Raw genomic sequence first — 24266 nt, 5'->3', positions numbered from 1 at the left:
TTTAACTGGTCTTAAGTGGCCTCCTGTACAGAACGATTTCTGTGCAAGAAAGTCCTTGTAGAGTAAAAGTTGCTATCACCATCCAAAATTAATAGATATCATACATCATCAAATGCAAAGCCAATGGGCAAGACAGAGAGGTTTTGAACACACTTAGAATAGTTCACTTAATGTTCTTCTAGGATTTTTCTCCGTATAATATAAACCTGTAGTGGCATGAGATAATTCAGGTATTTGGAAAAAGTTACTAGTTTTTCCTTCTCAATTTCTAATTTACACCAAACAGGAGATTATTTGTACCCTGATAATGCCGTCTCAACACCTGAAAGTGAGAAGAAGTTGGAGATTTTTAAATTCTACTAGTTATTTATTGACATTAATTTTCTTACAGACTAGAATTTAATCTCCGAATTTCAAAATTTAACAAAAAATAAAACATGAGGAAATTATGGCACACATTTAAGAAAAGCTCCAAAGAAATGTTCTTAATTTTTAACTCAAAAGTGGGATTAAATTATTTGTCCTAAGAAACTATAAAGCCAAGTACAAAACGACCCAAAACAACCCTTCACTCTTCTGCAGACTTGGCAGACAACAGCAATAACAAAAAAAATTACATTTTGCACACAGAAATTCCTAATTTCAAAAACATTTCAACGATACAGATTTAAGAATGTCATCTTACTGCTGGAAGCTTCAGTCTTTTGGCTCAAACTCCATCCTTAACATAATCATTAGGCCTGCAGGGATCAACAACTGACCTTTGACGCTTGCTAAAAGATACTAAAAATTATCACTGATAACATGGTGTAGGGTTGGAGTTAATGTGATTTCCTTTCAGCCAGTGATTTCCTTTACATTGTTGTGTGGACTAGGACAAGCTTTCTTTATCTAGTGTGTATTCTATTACAAAACCAGCAATAACAAATCACGCAGATATTGTCATGAATGAGCAGCAAAGTGCAAATATGGTAAAATGACATGATTTGTTATGGTCAGCTAATGAAGAAAGAGGCAGTGACACAGTAATAGCTGATAAGCAGATCCACATAAGTGCACAAAACCATCATGTACAGGTCTAGAATTAGCATACATTATATATAAATATATAAGAATATTTTAATAATTAATAAATGAATTAAAATCATCTTGAAACACATCAAAGATTACATTACATTAATAGCTAGACCACATCTATCATCTTCTCCTTTACTATTTTTATTTCCACATTGTATCTTCATAAGACCCTACATACTTGGGAGGTTTCAGGACATGCCCATGAGGTGCATGAGGTGAGAAGACTCAGCGCAGACTCCCAGAGAAAAGGACATGGAAACGAAAAGAATTGTCCCTGCTCCTACAGGTGTGGGGTTGGACTGGATGACCTGCAAAGGTCCCTTCCAACCCAAAGCAATCTATGATTCTAAAGCTGTGGAGAACCTAAAGGTTACCTTAAAGAAGAGCTGCTTACCTGATTCTACATTACCGATATTACATTACATTAATAGCCAAGGCCATATCTATCCTCTTCTGCTTTGCTGGTTTTTTTTTTCTTTCATGTGGTACCCTAACAAGACCTTACATACTCGGAGGTTTCAGGAGGTGCCCGTGAGCTGCTTACCTGATTGGTGACCTGTAAAGCAAGCAGAAAACAGAGAGAAGTTAAGACCCCGGTCAGACCCGGAGCCTGAGACACCTCCCACGCTACCCTGCACCACTCCCTCCCTACCCCCAGCAGTCACCCTGCCGCCCCCCACGCTGAGCCCGGGCTGCCCCGAGCCCCGCTCCCGCTGGCAGGGAGGCGGGCAGGCCCCCGGCAGTTCCCCCCGCCCCGGACCGGGCGCTCACGTCGGGGTTGGCCTCCAGGGGCAGCCAGCGATGGGGCTCCATGGCGGCGGGGCGGCTCCCGGGGCCTCGAGGTGCGCGCTGACAGCGCCCCGCGCCGCCGCGCCTCAGCCCCGACCCGGGGCGGCACCACAAAGCCGCGCGGGAAAGGGGGGGCGCAGGGGAGGAGACGAGAAGAAACGAACCTCCTTTAGCTTTTCTCACGCACATCTCTCCCTAGCTACGGGGCGACGGATCACAGGGCGATGCAAGCTTTCATTGCGAGCCCTATAGGGTGGCCTGAAGATTTCTCCCTTACCTTCCTCTTGGCTTTCCCCCCCCGCCGGTAATGGACTCTCCCAGCAGGGCAAGGGGTGGTGCCTCCGCCACCCCGCCCTGCGCTTGGTCCAGACCGCCGGGAGGTGCGTGGCGCGCAGTAGCCGCTGAGGGGGGCGCTCTGCTACTGTCCCTGCATGGAATGGGGAGGGAGTGGGGAAGGGGAATGGGGGATAGGCGATAAGGGATAGGCGATAAGGGATAGGCGATAGACGATAGACGAAGGGGTATAGCAGATAGGGGAAAGGGGAAAGAGGATAGAGGAAAGGGGATAGGAGATAGGGGAAGGAGTTAGGGGAAAGAGGTTAGGGGATAGGGAAAAGGGGAAAGGAGATAGAGGAAAGGGGAATGGGGATAGGGGAAAGGGGAAAAGGGGACGTAGGGAAGAGGAATAGGGAATGAAGAAAGGAGAATAGGGGAAAGGGGAATGGGAGGCGGGAGCCAAGTGCCAGTAACAGCTGGGCCGCTCTGCAACAGCCCCTCAGCAGCAACCACAGCCGTTCACCAGGGCACATTCATAAATCATACAATCATAGAATCACCAGGTTGGAAAGGACCTACTGGATCATTGAGTCCAATCATTCCTAACACTCCCTTAAACCATGTCCCTAAGCACTTCATACACCCATTCCTTAAAACACTTCCAGGGAAGGTGACTCGACCATGTCCCTGGGCAGCCTGTTCCAGTGCCCAACGACTTTCCGTGAAGAATTTTTTTCTGATATCCAGCTTGAACCTCCCCTGGCGGGAGGTTCACCACAGGAAATACACCCACAGGAAAGGGAGAGGCCAGGGAGCAAGACAGAACAACAGCATTTAGGTGGAACCATGAATTCAGGCAGTTGGCGATCTCCACATCATTCAGTACATGTGGCAGCAAGGACGTGGGTTTGTGAAGTCCTTGTGTGGTCCACGGAAAATTACTATAAGATGCAATAAAGCCAGTTAACACTCTCAAGTAACAAGTGATAGGACAAGAGGAAATGGCCTAAAGTTGTGCCAAGGTAGGATTGGATTGGCTATTCGGAAATAATTCTTTACCAAAAGAGAGGTGAAGCGTTAGGAGAATCTGTGCAGGGAAGTGGTGGAGTCACCATCCCTGGAGGTGGTCAAAAAATGTGTTGATGTGGCACTTTGGGACAAGGTTTAGTAGGCATAGTGATGTTGGGCTGACAGTTGGACTTCATAAACATAGAGGTCTTTTCCAAGCTTAATGATTCTATGATTCAATTACAAATAGCATTTTGAGGGGAACTGCTAAAACCTTCCCACTTCAGGAGTATCAACACACCACTTCTTGGCCTTCTGGCTAAGATCAACCCCAGTGTGATACATACTTCTCATATACAGCTTAATATACATTTTATATTTTATACATAACATTATACCCATGCCCTGGCAGTGTTCAAGGCCAGGTTGGATGGGGCTTTGAGCAATTTGATCCAGTGGAAGGCGTCCCTGCCCATGGCAGGGATGTTGAACTGGATGATCTTTAAGGTCCCTTCCAAGCCAAATCATTCTATGATTCTCTGCCCTCTTTCAAATTAATTCAGAAGAGCTGATGATGATGGAACATGTTGTTTTTTTGGACTGGCCCTCCTCAACTGCTCTGCCTGCCACTCTTCAGACTGCAGCTGACCGACAAGACCCTTTGCAGCAGCGGTGTGGGTCTTCTTGCATCCTCAGAAGCTGATGTACAGACAAGGAATTTTGTAGAAGCCCATGAGCAGGACCTCTGGGTCTGCCCAGCACCTGATCAGAGGGACCTGTGGCAGTGAGATGCAGGTGGTGGAGCATACCTGTATGTCTGGAGTGGACAGTGAGGCTGCAGGCAGGATGGAAACTGTGCCTTTACAGGCAAATGGGAGAGTCCCATGAGAAAAAGAAGCAGTTTAATGTGAGAGAATGGCATTTCTGGGTAGAATGGAGACAGGGGTACCAACATCCCAGGCAGCCAGAAAGGCAGGATTTTGAAGATACAACACAGTCCAGAGTCAGAAGAAACCCAGTCCAGAGATATACTTTTGCCTGTCTGCCTGAAGAGCTTTTAGAAGAACTTGGATGAACTCTAAAGAACTTAGAGTTCTTTATAAAATATAAAATATAAAATAAAGAACTTCTAAGTCCTTTATAAAATATAAAATAAAGAACTTAGAAGGTCTTTAGAGAGTGTCAATGCCAATGATGCTCTGTTCTGTACATGTGAACATTTTTCAGGTAAAAGAGGGGTGATTTCATTTAGATATTAGGAATAAACAGTTTACCATGAGGCTGTTGAGGCACTGGAACAGGTTGTCCAGAGTATTCATAAATGCCTCATCCCTGGAGGTGTTCAAGGCCAGGTTAGATGAGACTTCAAGCAGCCTCATCAGTGGAAGGTGTCCCTGCTTTTAGCAGGGATTGGAACTGGATGACCTTTAAGGTCCCTTTCGACCTAAATCATTCTATGATTCTATGTGAAGCTTATGAAATGGAGTAAATTACCTAACGATGTTTTCATTTTATTTCACTCCCTGTAGTTGCTTAGCAGGACTGTGGTGATGTTACATGCCTGTGCCTGAAGTTTCTGTATTGACCTATTAACAACAATACTGCAGTGTCTCTCTTCAACAATCCAGTCTACTTGTACCTCATGAGATTTGTTTTCTGGTTTTATTACCAAGTGTCTTCTTTTATCAAGATCTCAGTCCATATGGAGGTAAAAGGTAGGCCTGTACTGTCAGAGCACCATCATAGTCCACGTCTACCTTCTGTTGCTGCAAAAAGCTTCACAAAGCACACTGACTGAAGGCAGAATTTTCTTAAGAAACACAGTTTAATTCTGTGGATGGGCAGACAAGATGAAGTCTTTACATACCTCACCACCTCCTGTTCCAGACTCAAAGAACTAAACACATGTTTATGTGTCGATGAAAATTTAGCCCCCAAATAACTCCAAATTTCAGCAAATGATTCTGTAATTACCAAACCACTAAGACATTCAACTTCACAACTATCTCCATATCTGGAAAAAGAATGAAAACTAACATAACAAATATTAGTCATTTTGCTAAAGGCTCTACTAAGAGACTTGACAAAACTGTAATATAAAATAATACATAAAGTTGTCTAGGTAATAATGTAATAAAGTTACCTAAGTTAAGAACAAACAGATTGTTAAGTCATCTCCTTGCTATCACAGACAGATCTTACCAGTACATACATTGCTAGCGTTCCGGTAATCATGAGGTCATAAAAACCACATACCACTTGAAAACATTTGCGCATTTAATTAGATACTTTAAAAGGGAGAGGCTGCAATCAGACAGACTACAAATGTATAAAGCTCATAAACACACACCATGTTCCGAAATAATTATCCTTTTCCTGAAGTATATTTGAAATTCTTTCATTAACATTTATTGAAAACAATTTTAAACTAGCCAGCACTACTGCATGATAAGTTGTATTTTACAGCTCTGGATACAGAGCTTACAATAGATCTACTGTGTGCATATTTGGGTGCCACAGTACAAAAAGGATATGAAGCTACTGGAGAGTGTCCAGAGGAGGACCACAAAGTTGGTGAAATTTAAAAGGGAATCCGTATGAGGAATGGCTAAAGCCACTTGGTCTGTTCAGCCTGGAGGAGACTGAAGGGAGACCTCATTGCAGCCTACAGCTTCCTCACAAGGGGAGGAGGAGGAGCAGACACTGATCTTATCTCTCTGGCAACCAATGATAGGGCCCAAGGGAATGGCAGGAAGATGTGCCAGGGCAGGTTTAGGCTGGATATTAAGAAAAGGTTCTTCACTCAGAGGGTGGTTGTCACACCCCAAGGGAGACAGAGTAGGGCCCAGAACTGTATTTAAACATTTAGTTTATTACCTATTATATTACAATTCTAAGTCAAGAGTATAAGCTTAAGTCTAGACCAATATTAGCATCCTATAAGGATTTGTGAGGGACCATATGACCTGTATGGAGTTTGGTGATAAAGTCTTTAGATGTTTCCTCGAAGAAGTTGCTGTGAGTGAAGTTTCTGCAAATGCTCTGGTGTTTGTAGATTGTTGACATCAGTGGGGGATCTCAGACCAGCTGAGAGGGAACTCTGATTAAGGCTTGCTCCTCTTATTCTCTTATAGTCCGTTCTGGAGTGATAACATCTAGGGTACCAGTTGGCCCATCTCCTTTACTTTTGTCAGTGGAGCCCAATGGTAAGGGACACAGTGGATTGCTTCCTGTCAGTGCAATCCCCACCAATGTGTAGGAATCCAGAAAATCCAGGGTGGTAGATCAGGATGTTTCCATCACAAAAAACTCATAGTCTAAATCATCCAAGAGCAACATATGTAGATTTCTATTCACAAATCTTATTAATACTTTTGTTTTGAGGATCTCCTTTGACTCTTCATTCTGTAGCTTTGGTGTAAATCTGATAAGGGAGGCGATGACCGGGTGCCAGTTTAGTCATCCTGACAGGTAAACGAGTGGCAGAAACATAATGGCTCACTCTTGCCTACTCATCCTTGCTGCATAGGTGGGCTTTGATATGGACGCTGATGTGGAGTGGCCACCAGACCTCCATCTGGCCCCTCTCCACCTTGCGACTCAGCAAGGCAGCAGCTCTCTTCAGCAGATTCAAGAGGGGGAGGGATATGTCAGTGGTGGAGCACTGGAACAGGCTCCCCAGGGAAGTAGTCACCATGCCAAGCCTGAAAATATTCAAGAAGCATTTGGACAACTCCAACACATAGTGTGAATGTTAGAGTTGTCCTGTGCAGGGACAGGAGTTGGATTTGACTATCCTTGTGAGTCCCTTCCAACTCAGGCCATTCTATAGCTCTATGATTGTATACTGACACTATAACATTATAATATAGAAAACCAAATCCTAAAAACAAATGTAGAACTAATTATTAGAGAAATCTAAGAATATTTGCTATTTTTAAAAGATGAAACTGGTGAAGAATCAGAATTCTGTTGGGGCTCTAGCCACATCCCAAACTTTATTCCATGAAATTCAGTATGCAAAGATCATCGAATGTGGTTCTAGCTGTAGTTTCACAGTAAATGGCCATTTTGCCATTAAACTGAAGACATAGTTTATCTACACAAATCACCCATGAACTGCACTGTTTATTTGCAGGTATACAGGCCGATTCCATGACACACCTGCATGAAGTATGGTCGCTCCGTGTGCCTGTACTGAGTTCAATACACTAAATGTGCCACACGCACACAGAACAGTCCATGATTTATGTACCAGAGAGTGTAACAAGGAGCACCACAAAAACTCAGTGAACAATAAGTCAAAGTGAGTAAACAACCAGTTGCGCAAACAAGGTGTTACTCGACCTGGCATTCCCAAAATCCATCCTAGATGATTCTGTTTCTCAAGCCATTGTTAGTGTCTAGACCAGCACAGGGGGCTGCAGTGGGAGGGCACTGCTGGTCTGAGGTGAGGCACAAGCGAGCCCTTTCCTGCCAAGCCCTGAGCCACCATCCACAGGTGACCTTTTCCACCCACTGCTTGCAGAGAGCATTTTAAGAGACCAAACATTCTCTTAAAGGCAGTCCCAGTTTTACTTGTATCTGTTTAAGATGTTCACTTCAAAAAGGACAAACTCCTGGAGACCTCAGTAAAGGAAGGACATGGACCTATTAGAGCAAGACCATCAAGGCCATGAAGATGAGCACAGGGCTGGAGCACCTCTGATAAAAGGACAAGCTGAGAGAGCTGGGATTGTTTAGCCTGGAGAACCGAAGGCTTGAGGGAGACCTTATAGCAGCCTTTCAGTACCTAAAGGGGTCTATGGGAAAGTTGGGGAGGGGCTCTTTATCATGGAGTGTAGGGACAGAATGATAGAATGGAAGGTGACTATGAAGGTCATCTAATCCAACCCCCCTGCAGTAAGCAGGGACATCTTCAACTAGATCAGGCTGCTCAGAGCCCCATCCAACCTGACCCTGAATGTTTCGACGTCTACCACCTCTCTCGGCAAACTGTGTCAGTGCTTCATCACCCTCACAGTAAAGTATTTCTTCCTAATATCTAGTCTAAACTTTTTAGTTTAAAACCATTACCCCTTGTCTTATCACAACAAGCCCACAGGTTGCCCAGGGAAGTCATGAATGCCCCACCCCTGGAGGTGTTCGAGGTCAGGTTGGATAGGCCTTTGAGCAATCTGATCCAGTGGAATGTGTCCCTGCTCTGAAAATTAATTGATAAGTTTTGCTGCAGCTGGTTTGTGTGTTTAATTGTCTTGTCATATAAAACTATCTTGTATGAAGACATAATGTGCAGACAATCTCCAGACACGGATAAATAACCTTAAAGAATAAACACTCTCTTAGAGTTACAAGAACTTATTGATATACTTAGTATGCTTAGCTGTCTAGTAAGATGCAGCTGTTTCAGGTCAAGATATAACCTGTCTTAGGGCTGCAAGATTTTTCTTGATATGCTTAGAATCATAGAATCACTAGGCTGGAAACAACCTCTTAGATCACTGAATCCAACCATTCCTATCTGCCACTAAACTGTGTTCCTGAGCACCTCGTCTACCCACCTTTTAAATACCTTCAGGGATGGTAACTCGAACACCTCCCTGGGCAGACTCTGCCAGTGCCCGATGACCCTCTCTGTGAAAAATTTCTTCCTGATATCCAGTCTGAACTTCCCCTGCACTGCTTCAGGCCATTCCCCCTTGTCCTGTCCCCTCTCACCTGGGAGAAGAGGCCAGCTCCCTCCTCTCCACAACCTCCTTTCAGGTAGTTGTAGAGAGCAATAAGGTCTCCCCTCAGCCTCCTCTTCTCCAGGCTAAACATCCCCAGCTCTCTCAGCTGCTCCTCATAAGACTTGTTCTCCAGCCCCCTCACCAGCTTCGTTGCTCTTCTCTAGACACGCTCCAGAGCCTCAACGTCCTTCTTATAGACTTTGTGCTTTTCAATATTTGACCAGTGAATAAGTGTTTCTCACACCGCCCATGAAGGGGGTAGATAGTACTGAACAGGCCAACCCACCCTATGGAACCCCGCGGCGCTCACGACGCCCCGCCCTTCCTCCCCGACAGCCAATCAGAGGCGAGGCCACCGCCCCTGCCTCGTTCTGGCTCCTCTCGCAGCCAATGCGGGGCGGGCGCTGTGCGGCGGAAGCCGGGCCTCGGCGCTGCGCGGGGCCATGGCCAGCAGGACCGCAGCCGCGCGGGCGCTGGCGGCGCTGGGTGAGGGGCCAGGAGGCGACCGGGACGGGGGAGGAGCGCGGCCCCTCCTGATTCCTTAGACGAGAGGCTGAGCCGCCCGGGGCGAGGCGTTCTCTGTGGGGCCCGGCAAGGGCTGGGATTGGGATTGGCGGGTTTGGGCTGGGTCTGGGCGGGGCCTGATGGGTTTGGGGTGGGTTAGGTCTGAGCTTGGGCGGGGCTTGCGTGGGGCTTGGGTCGGAGCTGGGCTTGGGCGGGGCTTGGCGGGTTTGGGCTGGGTTTAGCGGGCTTGAACTGGGCTTGGCTGAGCTGCGGCTGGGATTGTCTGGGTTTGGCCTTGGCTGTTAGGGCTGCCTGGGCTGGCCTGGGCTTGGCGGGGCTGGGCTGAGTTTAGCGGGGCTGGGCTTAGTGAGGCTGGGTTGGTCTTGGGCGGGTTTGGGCTACCTTGGCAGAGCTGGGCTGGGCTTGGTTTGGGCGGGGATGGGTTTAGCGTGGATGGGTTGGGGCGGGGCTGGTCTTGGGGTTGGCTGGGGCTGGGTTTAGGCGGGGCGGGGCGGGTCTGAGCTGGGTTTAGGCTTGGGCAGGGCTTGGGTGGGTCTGAGCTGGGTTTGGGCTTGGGCTTGTGCGGGGCTGGGCTGGCCTGGCAGAGGGGGGCTGGGCTTGGGCGGGGCTCAGTGGGTCTGGGCTGGGTTTAGCGGGGCCGGGCTTCGGCTGGGCTTAGCGGGTCTGGGCTGGGCTTAGCGGTGATGGGTTTAGCGGGAAGGGGGTGAGCTGGGCTTGGCAGGGCTGGGCTGCCTCGGGGAGAGCAACGGTGGGTGTTGTACTGTAAGGTGGGGATGAGGTGGCTTCCTGGTGCGCGGCAGGAAAGGCCGGCAAATAAACTCTCGTTTTGGAGTTTTAGAAAGCAAGCATCCTTTAATGGGCGCTGGGCAACATGAGGGAGTGATCTCCATCAGTCACATGCCATGGGGCAAGAGCTAGGGCAGCATATATTTCCCACTTCCATGCATATGTGTCATTTTTCTCAGAAGTCTTATGCATGTTCTCTTACTTTCCAAGGACTAATTATAATGTTATTATGAACTTCACAACAGTCAAAACTCGTATTAATTTGGAGCGGGTATTAGCTGTCTGCTTGACCTTGTATTTGAGGTAGGGAAGCACTGCAAACAGAGGTGATTAAAGATGAAACATCTGTTCAGCACAGATCATATTGCACACGAGGCGTTATCGTCTCCAAACAATAAACAGTGTCTGGAAAAAACACTTTTAGAGAAAACATGCTATTGGAGAGGTATTCTGTCTTAACTTTTAAAAAATATCAAAGATTTTTTGTGTCACAGCATCCACACTGTTGATATAAGTAGCTGATACAAGAAGTAGTTACTATTACAAAAAGCGGAATATCTTTGATTTAATCTGAAGTAGAGTTACGTTCATCCAAGCAACTGTGTTTTTTGGAAGTTAAGACAGAATATCCCTCTGATAGCATGTGGATTTTTTTTTGTAGCATGGCTTTTGAAATAGTCTTTTTCCAGACACTGTTACGTCTTGTGTTAATGTGATCTGTGCTGAGCAGATGTGTCTTTTTCTATAATCACATTTGTTTGCAGCCTTTCCCTGTATCAGATGCAAGGTCAGATGGAGAGCTGGAGCCAACTCCAAATTAGCAGGAGATTTGACTGTTGTGAAGTTTGTAATAGCATTAAAATTTGTTCTTGGAAGGTAATAGAACATGCATAAGATTTCTGGGAAAATTAATACTTAGGCATATAAGTGGGAAATATATTCTGTAACCAGCATTTGTCTCGTTGCACATATTTGATGGAGATCATTCCTTCATGTTACCCAGGCTTGCATTAAAAGGATACTTGCTCTCTAAAACTCCAAAATGAGTCTTTGAGAGTTTATTTGCTGGCATTTCTGCTTCACAGGGTCAGGGACTGCCAGGCTTTGTGGTTGCATAGACTTGGTCGGAAGCCTTTGAGTTGATTGTGTTTGACTTGGAATACTGTGAGCAGGTTATACTAATGAAATTCAGGAATGACTCCCTTAAAGAAAGCTTGGCTTTTAAGGGAAATGTATGTGGGATACCTAGGGATTAGTCAGAGCAAGATTATATTTATTTCTATAACACTTTGAAGGTTTGCTTCTGATCACTACTGCTTGTATTTTTCAGATGTTGATGGTACAGCAGATAAGATTGATTTAATACCTCAAGACTTTTTTGCAGAACTGGTAAGTACAGGCAATAAATGCCTCATAAGTAAATGCCTCAATGGCCTCAAGTTGCACCGGGGGAAGTTTAGATTGTGTATTAGGAAAAATTTCTTTACTGAAAGAGTGGTGAAGCATTTGAAGAGGCTGCTGAGGGAAGTGGTGGAGTCTCCTTACCTGAAGTGTTCAAAAATGTGTAATTGTGGCACTTTGGGACATCGCTTAGCAGGCACGGTGATGTTGGACTGACAGTTGGACTTGATGATCTTGGAGGTCTTTTCCAACCTTAATGATTCTTTGATAAATGGGATGTGGAAGTGTTTCTGTCACATTTTGTTTCTAGGAATACTTTGTTTAAGCTCTTCTGGTTTTTGTCTGTTACAAAGGGAATCTTATGTATGTGATGGCTTAGATTTACATGACTCATAATGGACCAGTCCTGCTGAGGTCTGTGTTTTTATCACAGAAGCATTTTGAAATGTATTTTTGCCTTTAATCTAAGTGAGGTACCAAGCTGGCTTGTCTAGCAAACATTCAGCTTGTTTACTGTAGTGTGCATTGTTCAATTAGTATGAAATGGTATGTTAAGTAGGAGTAGCTAGAGAGGTAGTAACTAAAAGTCTTGACTGAGTTTATTTGCTTTTCTTGAATTTGATGTAATTTTAAAATCAGTCATTTCATTGACTTCACTCTGCATTTAAAGCATCCTCCTGTTGTCCATTTTTGCATTAACCTGTTTTCTGAGTAGTCAAACTTGCTTTGTCTTGTATATTAAAATTTGCATTAAGAATATTTGCAAACTTGTTTTCTTTACAGTGTGAACAAATAATTCAGCATCTGAACCATAAGATCCCAGGTGTAAATACAGCTGAACTGTGTCAGGTAAGTTAGCATGCTAGTAGTTATAAGCAGTAGTTATAAGCAAACCGTAAAAGATAGATTCTCAGAGTAACTTTTTGTGTGTGTATACATGAAGAGGTTTTTATTAATGCAAAATTTATTATTATTTGTAATTGTGAACATTCTGTTTTTAGAGAATGCAGACATCTGGGATTGAGATTACTGTTGGTGATCTGGAAAAAATAGCTAACATTATTTCCTTTCTGTTTAGGTAAGCACAAAATAATTTACCTTGGCCTATGTGTTTTTTACCTCCACCCTAACTTATAGTGGTATTAAAAAGTGACATCAAATATGGGTATTAAATGAACTGATGGGGGGAAAAAGGCAAAAGTTTGTAACTCGGTACACAAAAAAAACCCTTGGGGCTTAGTTTATGCTCTTAAAAAATGTGTAGTTACTTGATAGTCTCATAAAGAGAGGAAATTTTTTTCTGAGATCTTCTCTGTAAGCTTTAGAACTACTGGTGAAATAAAAGACTAAGTAAAGCTCAGTTCTAAAGCTAAGTCAGCTGTGCCTTTTCTTTGAAGAAGGAAGTTCCAAAAATTTCATGTTTCTTAGAGACTGGAAACCAGCATTTGTGCCTGTTTGAAGGGCACGCAGTTCTGTAATGAACTCTGCTGTGATAGAGATTTTAGGTAGTGTTTTCAGCTACTGTTTGGCTGAAAAGTTTTTCTATTTTCAGAAAGGTAACATTTTCAAGATCTTGCTTGTTCTTTTGATATCTAGTATGTAAACATAAATATGTAAGATTAGTTTGACTGGAGAAAATATACCAGTAGAAACTTAAGCTATTATTTTCACTGTAAAACATAACACCTTAAAATTATATTAGACCATGCTACTTGGAGGACCAACTTTTTTTCTTGGGTTTTTTTTTTTTATTGTCTCTTTAACAGGAGTGAATCTGCATAAACAAACCTATGGTGGAACTTTTTTTTTCCTCCTATTTCTGTAGAAGAAATCAAGTGGCAGTTTTCCTTTAGACACTGCCTTTTCAATCGAACACTTATTGTATCATTTCACTCCTGTTAGTACCAATTATATGATTATCTTACTTGCCTTTTGGTGATACTTAAATGATCTTTCCTAAATGTTTAATTGAACTGCCTTGTTTCTAGAATAATAATATTGTTTACCTGCTCTATGCAAACATCTTCCACAGCATTATGACTTTTTTCAGTTGCAATAGCGCTTGGAGTCCATAATTATTTTTGTTTTAGTGTTGCATGTTGTGCAAGCCCAGCAAAATGTATTAGGACACATTAAAAGTCGAGTCATGTTGGTTTTTGTATGCGGATACAAAAGATTAGTGAAATATTCCAGGAAATAAAAAAATCATAAGCTGCTTGATTATTGTGAAGTACATAAAAGCATAAAGCAGAAATTAAAAAAAAAAAAGCCTGTTTGGAGTAGAGTGAGAAATGTCATTAAATTATATTGATTCAGTGTTCTTTGGATATACCTATAGCACAGCGGCGAGAAACAGTCTCTGTACAGAAGAACTTGTCACCACCTTGGGCAATGCAGTCAGCACACTGCCAAAACATGCGGTTCAAGTTATTCGTCACGTATGGAATGAACGGGGCAAATCCATTAGTGTATCAGAAGATGCAACAAGTATGGCCACAGTGGGGCAGGTAACTAAATGACCCAGGTGCAGTTGAGCAATCTGTTAACTTCTCAGTAATGTCAGTGCTTCGTTGTATATGTTGTATTGCCACGCATGTGATGGTATCTTGACTGCTGAAAACTTTCTTATAGATGTTGCCAAATGTCTACCCAGATAATTAAATGTATTCAATAAAGGTAATCTAAATGCTGAACAGTTTTCTAATATTATTAGAGAGATCAGAGGGGGGCTATTCATAAAGGCTTGTGACAGGACGAGGGGGAACTGGTATAAACTGGAGAGGGGCAGATTTAGACTGGACAGTAGGAAGAATTTCTTCACCATGACAGTGGTGAGACACTGGAACAGGTTGCCAAGGGAGGTTGTGGCTGCTCCATCCCTTGAGGTGTTCAAGACCAGGTTGGATGGGGCATTGGGCAGCCTGCGTTAGTGGGATGTCCCTGCCCATGGCAGGGAGGTTGGAACTGGATGATCTTTAAGGTCCCTACCAACCCATACTATGCTATGATTCTGTGTTGACAGTTTGGATCATAAAAGCACATTTCATACCTTTTTAAAAATTAATGCTTCATAGTATTATTAGGGAAAGTGAGTGGCAGTCAGGGTGGTAGACAACAGTTGTGTGAAACTAGTTGTTTATGTTGATCTGGCTTACATGTAATTTGAAGTGTTCTTTAGAGCTGATAACAGCAGTACTTGATTGTTTTATTCTTTGTCTCCCTTAAATTTAAACTTTTAAAGATACTTCCTGTCAATTTCCAGCATTCCCTTTTTGAAAAAGATAAGACAGAGGATATTTGCCTTTTAGGATCTTTTTTCTATCAACAGTGGTTTAAAAGTACGGAGTTAGAAAAAAAATCTCGACAATAAGCTTTTAAAGGCTTTTTTAACCTCTTCATTCAACAGTTCTATCATAAAAGGCTAAAAGTGATAACTTACCTGTCTGAAATGTATTTATGATGTACTTTTACCTAAAAGACAGTTCTGAAATGCATTAATTTATTTCCATTATTGCTATTATAAAATTTTTTGTGCTCTGTCTGAGGTTTTTATGTTTCCACTTGATTTAGAAACTTCAAAAAACCCCTAAACCAACCCATGACAGAAGCATGAGTTATATACAAGCCAGGTGAACTCATGCTTCTACTACTGTAACTTCTTGAAATAGACTGTACCTGAACATTGACAGTAACTGAATAAGGAAAGCAGATTAAGTGAAGTAACTCATAAGATTGTTTCCCTCCACACACATACACCTTAAAGGAAGGGCAGGTTTTTTTAATTGAAAATAATATCTGAGTTTGTATGATTGTTTCCTGTTTGGATAGGAGCTCTAGGTGTCCCATGTTGTCTGTAAAACATCCATCCAACAGAACAGCAATAGTAGGCTAGATCTTCCATTAACTCTGTTTCCGATTATTTTCTCCCTTGTAGTTTGTTGATATGAAGTGGAAACTGGGTGTTGCAACGAGCTCTGACTCCTGCAGGTCTCTGAAGTTCCCTTATGTTACAGTGATGCTAAAAGTGGCAGACCCTTCAGGACAAATAACATACAAGTCTTTCGAAATGACAATCCCACAGTTCCAGGTCTGTAAATCAGCGTTACTTGATTCATGCTCTTAAAAACAACACTGACCTTTATTGTAAAGGAGCAACTGTAGACCATGATGCACACACGTGGGGTGCTTATTTACTAATACAGTCATTAGAAGTTGAAGCATTTAATAATTATTTAAAACGCTGAAGCTAAGTACTTATTGCACAGCATTTAGTTCCACATCACTTATGCAAAAAATGTTAATTTAGCAGTCATCACTCTGCTCTCTTACAAATAAGCTAACAACTGAGGACTTTTAGACCTTTCTTGTCAGCTGTCGCTCTGCCTTGTTAAAAGAGGAATATTCAAAATCTAGGGAACAGTTCCCTAGCCTCAAAATCTAAAGCTTGGGTTAAGCCTAACATTTGCTGATGATTAGGAATGGAGGTCAGGCTGCTTTGTCACTGGCTCTTAATTGCTATGCCTTCATCTGTGAACTTACGTAACTTTGTTTAATTGTGCAGAAATGTGGCAGTTCTGTTGTCACTAAAGAGCAAATGCACAGCTTAGAATATTGTACGTGCTTACAGGTAAATCCTTGGAGTTACACTGGAACGAATTTGAGAAGGATATTCTAAGTCCTTGTGTTGTGAAATGTGTTCGTTCTGGTTGAAACCTCTAATATAATTTGTTTTTTAACTATTATAAGAAATGAATACTATGCGTGAGAAGCCTAGATAATTTCAGCTGGGAATAGAAACGTGCACAAGAAGGCTTTTTGGTGTTTTTTTTGTTGTAGCATGAGAATTACTTTGGATTTCTTGCATAGTATTGCCTCCCATAAACAGGCAAACCCACACAAATAACGCATCACCTGTGTAGATTTAATAATGAATGTGCCCAATTGCCAACCAGCCCACAAAAAGAAAAGTGTAAACTTTCACTTCAAGCTGAAAATTGTAGCTGGAGGAAAGGGGGGAATGTGAGAAACATGGATTTTCATTTTTGTCTAACGTGCTGGTTTGTACTACGGGTTGACCTTTTCTTCAAGCAACTGAAATTTATCTTAACTCTTGCATTTTAGAACTTCTTCAGACAGTTCAAGGAAATGGCAGCTGTTCTTGAAACAGTTTGAAGAGAGCTCTTATTTACACTGAAATTCTGGACAGACTTGGATCAAGTAAACTTTACGTTCTGCACAGGCAATCAAGTGCCGTTGTTCAGCAAGGTATGTATCCTTGCATTGCTGTGAAGATTTCTTCGCTTTTGAATAGTTGAAGCCAACTCTGCAGTGTTTATGAAAATGTGTTCGGTTTTGTTCATTTGGGTGGACAAAAGATTCAGATGTGCATGGAGAAGCATCGCTGTAGACTTTCTAACATCAAAGAGTAAGAAATTGTGTAAGAAACTACACATTTAACTCTGGAGTGTGGAAAGACACCTGAAAATCTTGCATGGGAAGTTAACAATGAGAGAAGTGTAAATCCAGTGTTAACACTTCTATCTGTAAAATTGACGTGTGCCTGCACACAACAGTAATATTAAGTATATGGCGTATATGAAGTTACTGGTAAAAAGCATACAGTTACTCTTGCAGAATTGCAGTGTCACATAGTTAGCTGCAGGTATTTGCAGATCTGACTTCCACTCCTCTTTTAATAACTGGACAATGTACTTGTCCTAACAGCTTGTTTATTTCAAATACTTATTTCCCACCACCTTGGCTTATAAAAATGTGTTAATGCATTAAGCTTTTCTGGAAACCCAAAACTTACTCTCTAAAATGAAGCCCAGAGGCTAATCTTAAATAAAGGTAGAAAGGTGAATTTAATTCAAATGCGTTTTAAATACATTTTGCCTTTGCATTTTAATCCAGCTTTCATCTGTGGCACTGGGCTTGATGTTGATCAGCAGTCTGCTTTCTAATTAAATTATAGTATTCATGTACTTGCCTCACTCCAGCTTCTGAACTACAAAAGCCAAGAGAAAACTTAAAAACTCAGGCTGTAGTCTTAGCAAAGCACATCAGAGAAAAGACGACAATAAAGGTCCACAAGATTTCTTTGCTTGTCATTGTACTGCGTGGCAGGAGCCCACTGGACCATGTTGGTCACTCTTGCTCTCGAGAATGTCCTAACCAGCAAAATTTTGACTCTGATTCTGAAGGAGAATGAGGACATTCCCAAAGAGAGAGTGGTAAATCCAGTGTGGTTGCATGCTCTCTTCTTTTTTGTTCATTTGGTTTGGGTTTTTTTTCTTCTTGAATTTTGCATAAACATAATGCCAACTGCAAATATAGTGAGAGGTAATAAAAACAATATTATTGCATTTCAAGATGTGATGGTGGTGGAGTAAAGCAAGTAAATCTGAAGAGAAACCGTTCATACTGATAAAGCAGACTGAAGTTCATGCTGCAACTTCAGAATGATAGAGACTGAGAACCAGTTTTGCTGGGACAGATCCTCAAGTGATTTCAGGCACCCTTAAGTGACAATATCTGCCTTTCTGTTTGACATTTTGGGGTTTTTTTCACTAACCTTGTTTAGAAGCTGGCTGAAAGTTGTTGATGCAGGCTATGCCTGCCATTTTGTGTCATGAAAATAGAATGTAGCACGTTGTGTGTGCTATGCACTGCAATCCTTTCAATAAAGACACATCCTCACTACAGTACTTGGAGTTGTTAGAAGCCCAACAAGTGAAACATTGTTGGCTTCAACAAAAGATAGTAAATGTTTTGGGCCTTGGCATTGATCTGGATGATGCCTCCTCTGGGCTGCTGAAGTCTGAGATGTCTGGGGAGAGCAGATTGCTCTTTTCTGCAACCCTCACAATGGAATGTCACAAAGTGGTATTGGGAACAGATCTCCCATTTGCCTGTTCCCTTCTCTGCCTTCAAGGGCTCAGGGCTGAATATAGTGCAAAAAATCATCTTTCTGTGCATGGAGAAGGGATATGACCAGGTGATTTCTTTTTAATTAGCAGAAGTCAGAGTGTAAGGCTGCTATAACTGGAAAACATTGCCATGCGTTGGCAGTGAATTAATTGGTTTACATCAATGCAAGAGTTCCAGAAAAAGAATATGTTTTCTAGTAAAACTGGAGCCTTACAAAGACTTCCCATTTGTTCTAATGCACTTAAATTCTTCAGGTAGCTGGAAATACTTGTGCCTTCCTTGGAACTGGATGGAAAATAATATTTCATTAATTACATCTTGAATTCTAGAAACAATAATTTAGTAGATGCTGGAATGTAATGAAGAAGCTTTCAGGTACTGTTTTGCTTGGTCCATCACCAAGAGGAGAAAGTTGGCAGCCTTTGAAAGGTGTTATATTTTTCAAGTCAGATATTCTAGAAATATTCAGGGGTATTTAAAAACTATCCATTAACTCCAGCATGATGGAACTATGGTTGGAAGATGCCTGGGCATGTGTGCTATACCGGTTTACTGTCTGAGAATTTTCAGAGGTGTTTATGAATGTCTAGGAGATGTGATTAAGAGTTGGCTATGTATTCAAACTTCTGAGATTTGTCCTGATCGCTATCGGTAGGAATTCCTATACTGAGTAATGGCAGAATTAAGTACTTTTTAAAAAACAAACAAACTCAAAACCTAACAGTTTTCAGGGTAGCAATATTAACATATTTAAACAAGCTGTTGACTTGTTCGTCTGTATGTGCCGAAACCAGATCTTTTCATAGAGAATGCGAAGTCCTTGCGTGTTCCGAATTCTACTTGTTGGTTGATACAAAATTGTATAACAAATATTTTTGTTATGTCCACAGTCATTAAACATAGAAGTAACAAAGAAAGATGGTCTGTATTTTGTTTCAAGACTACTGCATGAAAGTCTCTTATAAACACTATAGTGGGTGAATCATAGAATCACTAGGTTGGAAAGGACCTACTGGATCATCGAGTCCAACCATTCCTATCAATCCCTAAACCATGCCCCTCAGCACCTCATCCACCTGTCCTTTAAACACCTCCAGGAAAGGTGACTCAACCACCTCCCTAGGCAGCCTGTTCCAGTGCCCGACTAGCTCAGGACTAGACTATAACTAAACTTCTTTCTTTACTAAATTAGGATGAAGTTCAGACATTTGCAGTCTTTCTCTGTGCTTGGGAGAAACCAGGGAATACCAGGGAGCTGAGGCACAACTGCAGGCTTCAAGGATTACTTGTATGAATTAACATTTTGTCTAGCTGTAAGTAGATTGAATGAGGAAGAGGCAGAGGGCACATGAGATTAATGAAATTTTGCAGGACATTGCATTCAAGTGGTTTTCTTTCCTTAATTGTGTTTAGGAGACAAGTAAACAATGCTTCTTTTCAACATTTGCCTGGAACAGAGCAAAAGGAAAGATGAAGAGGGGCCAGGGGGAAAAGGCTCTTACACAGTAAACAAACAGAAGTGAGGGAATAATGAATCTCCTAGCAATGTCTGTCTGTCATGTTCATCACATGTTGCATTTGTTTCAAACACACCAGCCCACTTGCAGAAAGCAATTTTTAGAAAAATGCTGAAAAGCCCACAGAAGGGAGCGCACAAGTGGCCGTAGTAATGTCTGTGCTTCATATATTTAGCTTCTGCACGCTTTTGCCTAGTCATGGCCAAAGCGAAAGCATATCTCTGTTCCTGCTTCCACAAAATTGTACTGCCTTTCTTTAATCACATCTTAAAGTCATGTAGCCTTGTTGTTCACTGTGAGTGCATCCCCATTTATTTTGTTACCTTCCCGTTTTCAAGCCTTCACTCTCTGTTTGAACACCTGAAGGTATATCAGCTTGGACTAATTAATAACAAAGGTAGAGAGATGATCAATTGGGGGACAAGAAGAATGCCATTTCTTCTTCCTGCCTGCCCTGCTCCCTGTTATATTTGAATGTTTTATTACTCTTTTAACTGTGGGTATAATGAGAAGGTTCTTCTGTTTAGCCATTGCGGGTACTAGAAGAACACACAAAAGCACCAGAGTCATTTAATCTCCCTGCAACAAACAATGCCCCAACTCTGAAGAACCTTTGCCACAGTGGTAGATACTTAAAATTTGGTAGCCTGTACCCTATCCCTTACCCTGTGGTTGATTGTTTAGTGCTCATTTCCCAAGCAGACTTTTAATAAAATGTCCTATGCCTGTTGATTGTGCTGCTGGCTTACTGGGCATTCACTCAGGCAGTCAGATCTGTCCAGGTCAGTACATGACGTATGAGGTCTGACAAAAAAATGAGACTAACCTTATTGCTCAAGAACCAGCATTGGGGGGGGTAGAGGGAGACAAAAAGATAGTTACAAAACATGCTCTAACCTGTCACAGCGAGACAAGGTTCAGCTCAATCACTTCACTCAGTATGAGTGGATGCATGTTCAAATACAGATGTTTTCTTACCCTCAGTCGTAAAATAGCAGTGTGCAACAGTGAACAGTGAAGTAACATTTCTTGTGATACTGAAGAAATCTGCAATGGAAACTTTTTAGTTATTGACTGAGGCTTACAACGAAGAGATCCCACAGATCAAGTTGGTGCTCAAAGGAACCCTTTTTTTTGTTAGTAGAAGATACAAACCAAGAGATGTCCTTGACAACCTTTTGGAAAATCATCTGTGGAATTGCTTTGAATGTTGGCAGCATTGTGTGCAGCTGTGTGCCATCTCAGACGGGAACTTTTGCAGGTGATTGTAGTTGATTTTATTAATTTGTTAAATAAGATGCTGCTACAGTCCTTCCTTCCTGAGCCATGGTTACTTTATAAACAACTGGATTTGCTTGTCACTGAAATTTTGACCAAAAGTTTCCTTTACTTTTGCTTCTCCCATACAGCACTGTCCATACATCCTCATCCAGTCCCACTGTTGGTGCTTGAGTGCATGAAGAAGTGTATGTGTCAGAGGGGTGATGCTCAGTACTCTCTCTCTAGTCCTGGATGCTTTGAAAGCTTTCCTGACCCTTGTTTCCAAGGCTGTTCTGAAGGAAGGTGGAGAAATGACCTACTATTTGAACTGACTTACTGGGAAATGTATGAGTGAGCATTGTGCTCAGGTGGCCAAAAAAGTCCAACAGCATCCTCGCTTGGATCAAAAATGGTGTGGCCAGCAGGACTAGGGAAGGGATTGTCCCCCTGTTCTTGGTGTTCGTGAGGCCACAGCTCGGATCCTGTGCTCAGTTTTGGGCCCCTCAGTACAAGAAAGACATTGAGCTGGAGTGGGTCCAGAAGAGGGCAATGGATCTGGGGAAGGGTCTAGAGAACAAGTCTTACAAGGAGCAGCTGAGGGAACTGGAATTGTTTAGTCTGGAGAAGATGAGGCTGAGAGGAAACCTCATTGCTCTCTACAACTACGTGAAAGGAGGTTATAGCAAGGTGGATGCTGCTTTCTTCTCCCAAGTAACAAGTAATAGGATGAGAGGAAATGGCCTCAGGTGTGCCAGGGAGGTTTAGATTGGATATAAGGAAACATGTCTTTACCAAAAGGGGGGTGAAGTATTGGAACAGGCTGCCCAGGGAAGTGGAGAAAGAAGAGAAGGTGTGAGAAAAATGTGTAGATGTGTCATTTTGGTTTAGTAGGCATGGTGCTGTTGGGCTGAGAGTTAGATTTGATGATCTTGGAGGTCTTTTCCAACCTCAATGATTCTGATTCTATGAAATGTCTGTTAGTTATTTATGACTTTGTGACACTGAGAAAGTAAGGAAGCTGAGATTGCTGATCTTCACCATGAAGGCTCATTTTAGTTTTTCTGGGTTTCCTCTTCCCTGTGCTGCATTTTCCTCCCATGGCTAGTTATGGTCTAGCTGCCCTAACTTGAGAACCATTTCTGTTCAATATGTTCAGGTGCCATTGTTTACAAGTAATTAATGTTTACATTACTGCTAGATTTAGAAATTGGAAATTTCAGTGTCAGTTTGGTACTTCAGATGCTGAACAATGGAACAGTAAGCTTTAATGTGCGTATTAAAAAACAAGGAAAATTCTATTCCTTCATAAAATAAATTACTGTGCTATATAGTGTTTTAAGAGGACTTTGTTATAGCATCAGTCACCAGGTGGCACTGCTACATATAGTGTTAACACACAGTAATCCACAGAGAGCGCTGACAATGGGATAAGGACTTCTGGTTTTGTCCCTGTGTAGCTTCTGTCTGGAACTGTACATGTCGTTGGCACCGTAAGTTCCATCCTACTTCTTACATTGTAGAGAATTACTCTTATCTTGTGTGTTAATTATTAAAAAGACTAGTGTAAAGATTTCCAGTGAGATAAACAACATTCAGCCTTTTAATGAGAACAGAATATATACCATACATTGTATATTTGCAGTAGCTTAAAGCAAGGATTCAATTATACTCACATTTTCGTGTTATAACTTGCTCTTTCACAGAATCATAGAATCATTAAGGTTGGAAAAGACCTCTAAGATCATCAAGACCAACCATCAGCCCAACACAAGCGTGCCTAGTACACCATGTCCTGAAGTGCCATGTCTAAGTGCTTTTTGAACACTCCAGGGTAACTCTGCCCTGGAGGTGTTCAAACGCCTTGGATAAATAGTATCATGTTACATTTCTGTTGGGGCCTGTTGTCCTTCCACATTCTCTCCTTGCTTATACATCTCTCAAATAGATTTTTCTAGATCTGTATTTTATTCATAAAATAAACATTTGCATTTTCTGTATCCAAGGTTTTTGTGCAGTTTAACCACTCTAAAATCCTTCTTCCGTATTTTGTTAGGCAGTCTAGTTTTCAGTGTCTTTATGCCAAGTGGCCCTGTTGCTTAATTCCCCTGTGAAATACTTCTGAATCTGAAAAGTAATGTTCTGATGTTCTTGGAGCATCTACTGAATATAACAGAAGCTGTAAAGGATTTTTCTGTTGCCCATTAATGCGGTCAGAAGGTCATCACTACTGTGTATTAGCCAGGTTACAGGTGGGTTTTTAAACATCTGAGAGCTTGACCAAACTAAAGCAAGACAGTGATGCTTCCCAGTGATGCTTCTGAACCAGCAAGTACTGGGTGCTGCAGCCACGTACGAAACTTGAGAGGAGTGCTAAAATTTACATTTGAAGTGAGAACAAGAATATAAGTGTGTCTCGCATGAATCACTGCTATGCTGGGATATGTGGATGGTCTTCAAGGTCCCTTCCAACCCAACCCACTCTATGATTACCAGACATACAGTACTGAGTTGTGAAGTTGTAATAACGTTTTTAGTAGTAATACACTGTTGAAGTCTTAACATTATTTACATTTTCCTTTCAAAGACGTACAATTTGTGACTTTTGAAGTTGCAGTACTCTTGCCTTCCAAAGCTTCTCTATTCTATATTATTCTGCACTCCACTACAGATCTGCTAACCTTTCTAGCCTGTGGTTCATCCTTTGTAATAATATATTTACGGTATAATATCAAAGGCCACGAAAATGATCTGAAGGCTGGAGAACTTCCCATACAAGAACTGGCTGAGACAGTAGGGGCTGTTCAGCCTGGAGAGAAGGCTCCAAAGAAAACTTAGAGCTGCCTTCCAGTACATAAAAGGGTCCTATAGGAAAGATGAGGACAGACTGCTTAGTGAGGCCTGTTTTGACAGGAGGAGTAATAGTTTTAAACTAAGGGATGGTAGATTTAGACTGGCTCTAAGGAAGAAA

At 42.1% G+C, this 24266-nt stretch overlaps 1 protein-coding gene across 1 annotated transcript; it reads left to right on the top strand.

The window, feature by feature from the left end:
• Window positions 1-9266: 9266 nt before the first annotated feature.
• COMMD6 (COMM domain containing 6) lies at window positions 9267-18287 on the top strand. The gene is made up of 7 exons (XM_054056912.1): window positions 9267-9365; window positions 11521-11579; window positions 12375-12440; window positions 12593-12669; window positions 13930-14098; window positions 15526-15678; window positions 16713-18287. The coding sequence occupies exons 1-7, from the start codon at window positions 9323-9325 to the stop codon at window positions 16761-16763; spliced, it is 618 nt and encodes a 205-aa protein (XP_053912887.1). The 5' UTR covers window positions 9267-9322; the 3' UTR covers window positions 16764-18287.
• The last annotated feature ends 5979 nt before the right edge of the window (window positions 18288-24266 follow it).

Source organism: Cuculus canorus, chromosome 1 (genome assembly GCF_017976375.1).
Source record: "Cuculus canorus isolate bCucCan1 chromosome 1, bCucCan1.pri, whole genome shotgun sequence".
Classification (NCBI taxonomy): Eukaryota; Metazoa; Chordata; class Aves; order Cuculiformes; family Cuculidae; genus Cuculus; species Cuculus canorus.
The sequence above is the reverse complement of the archived record's forward strand: the minus strand, read 5'-3'. Positions and strand labels throughout refer to the sequence as shown.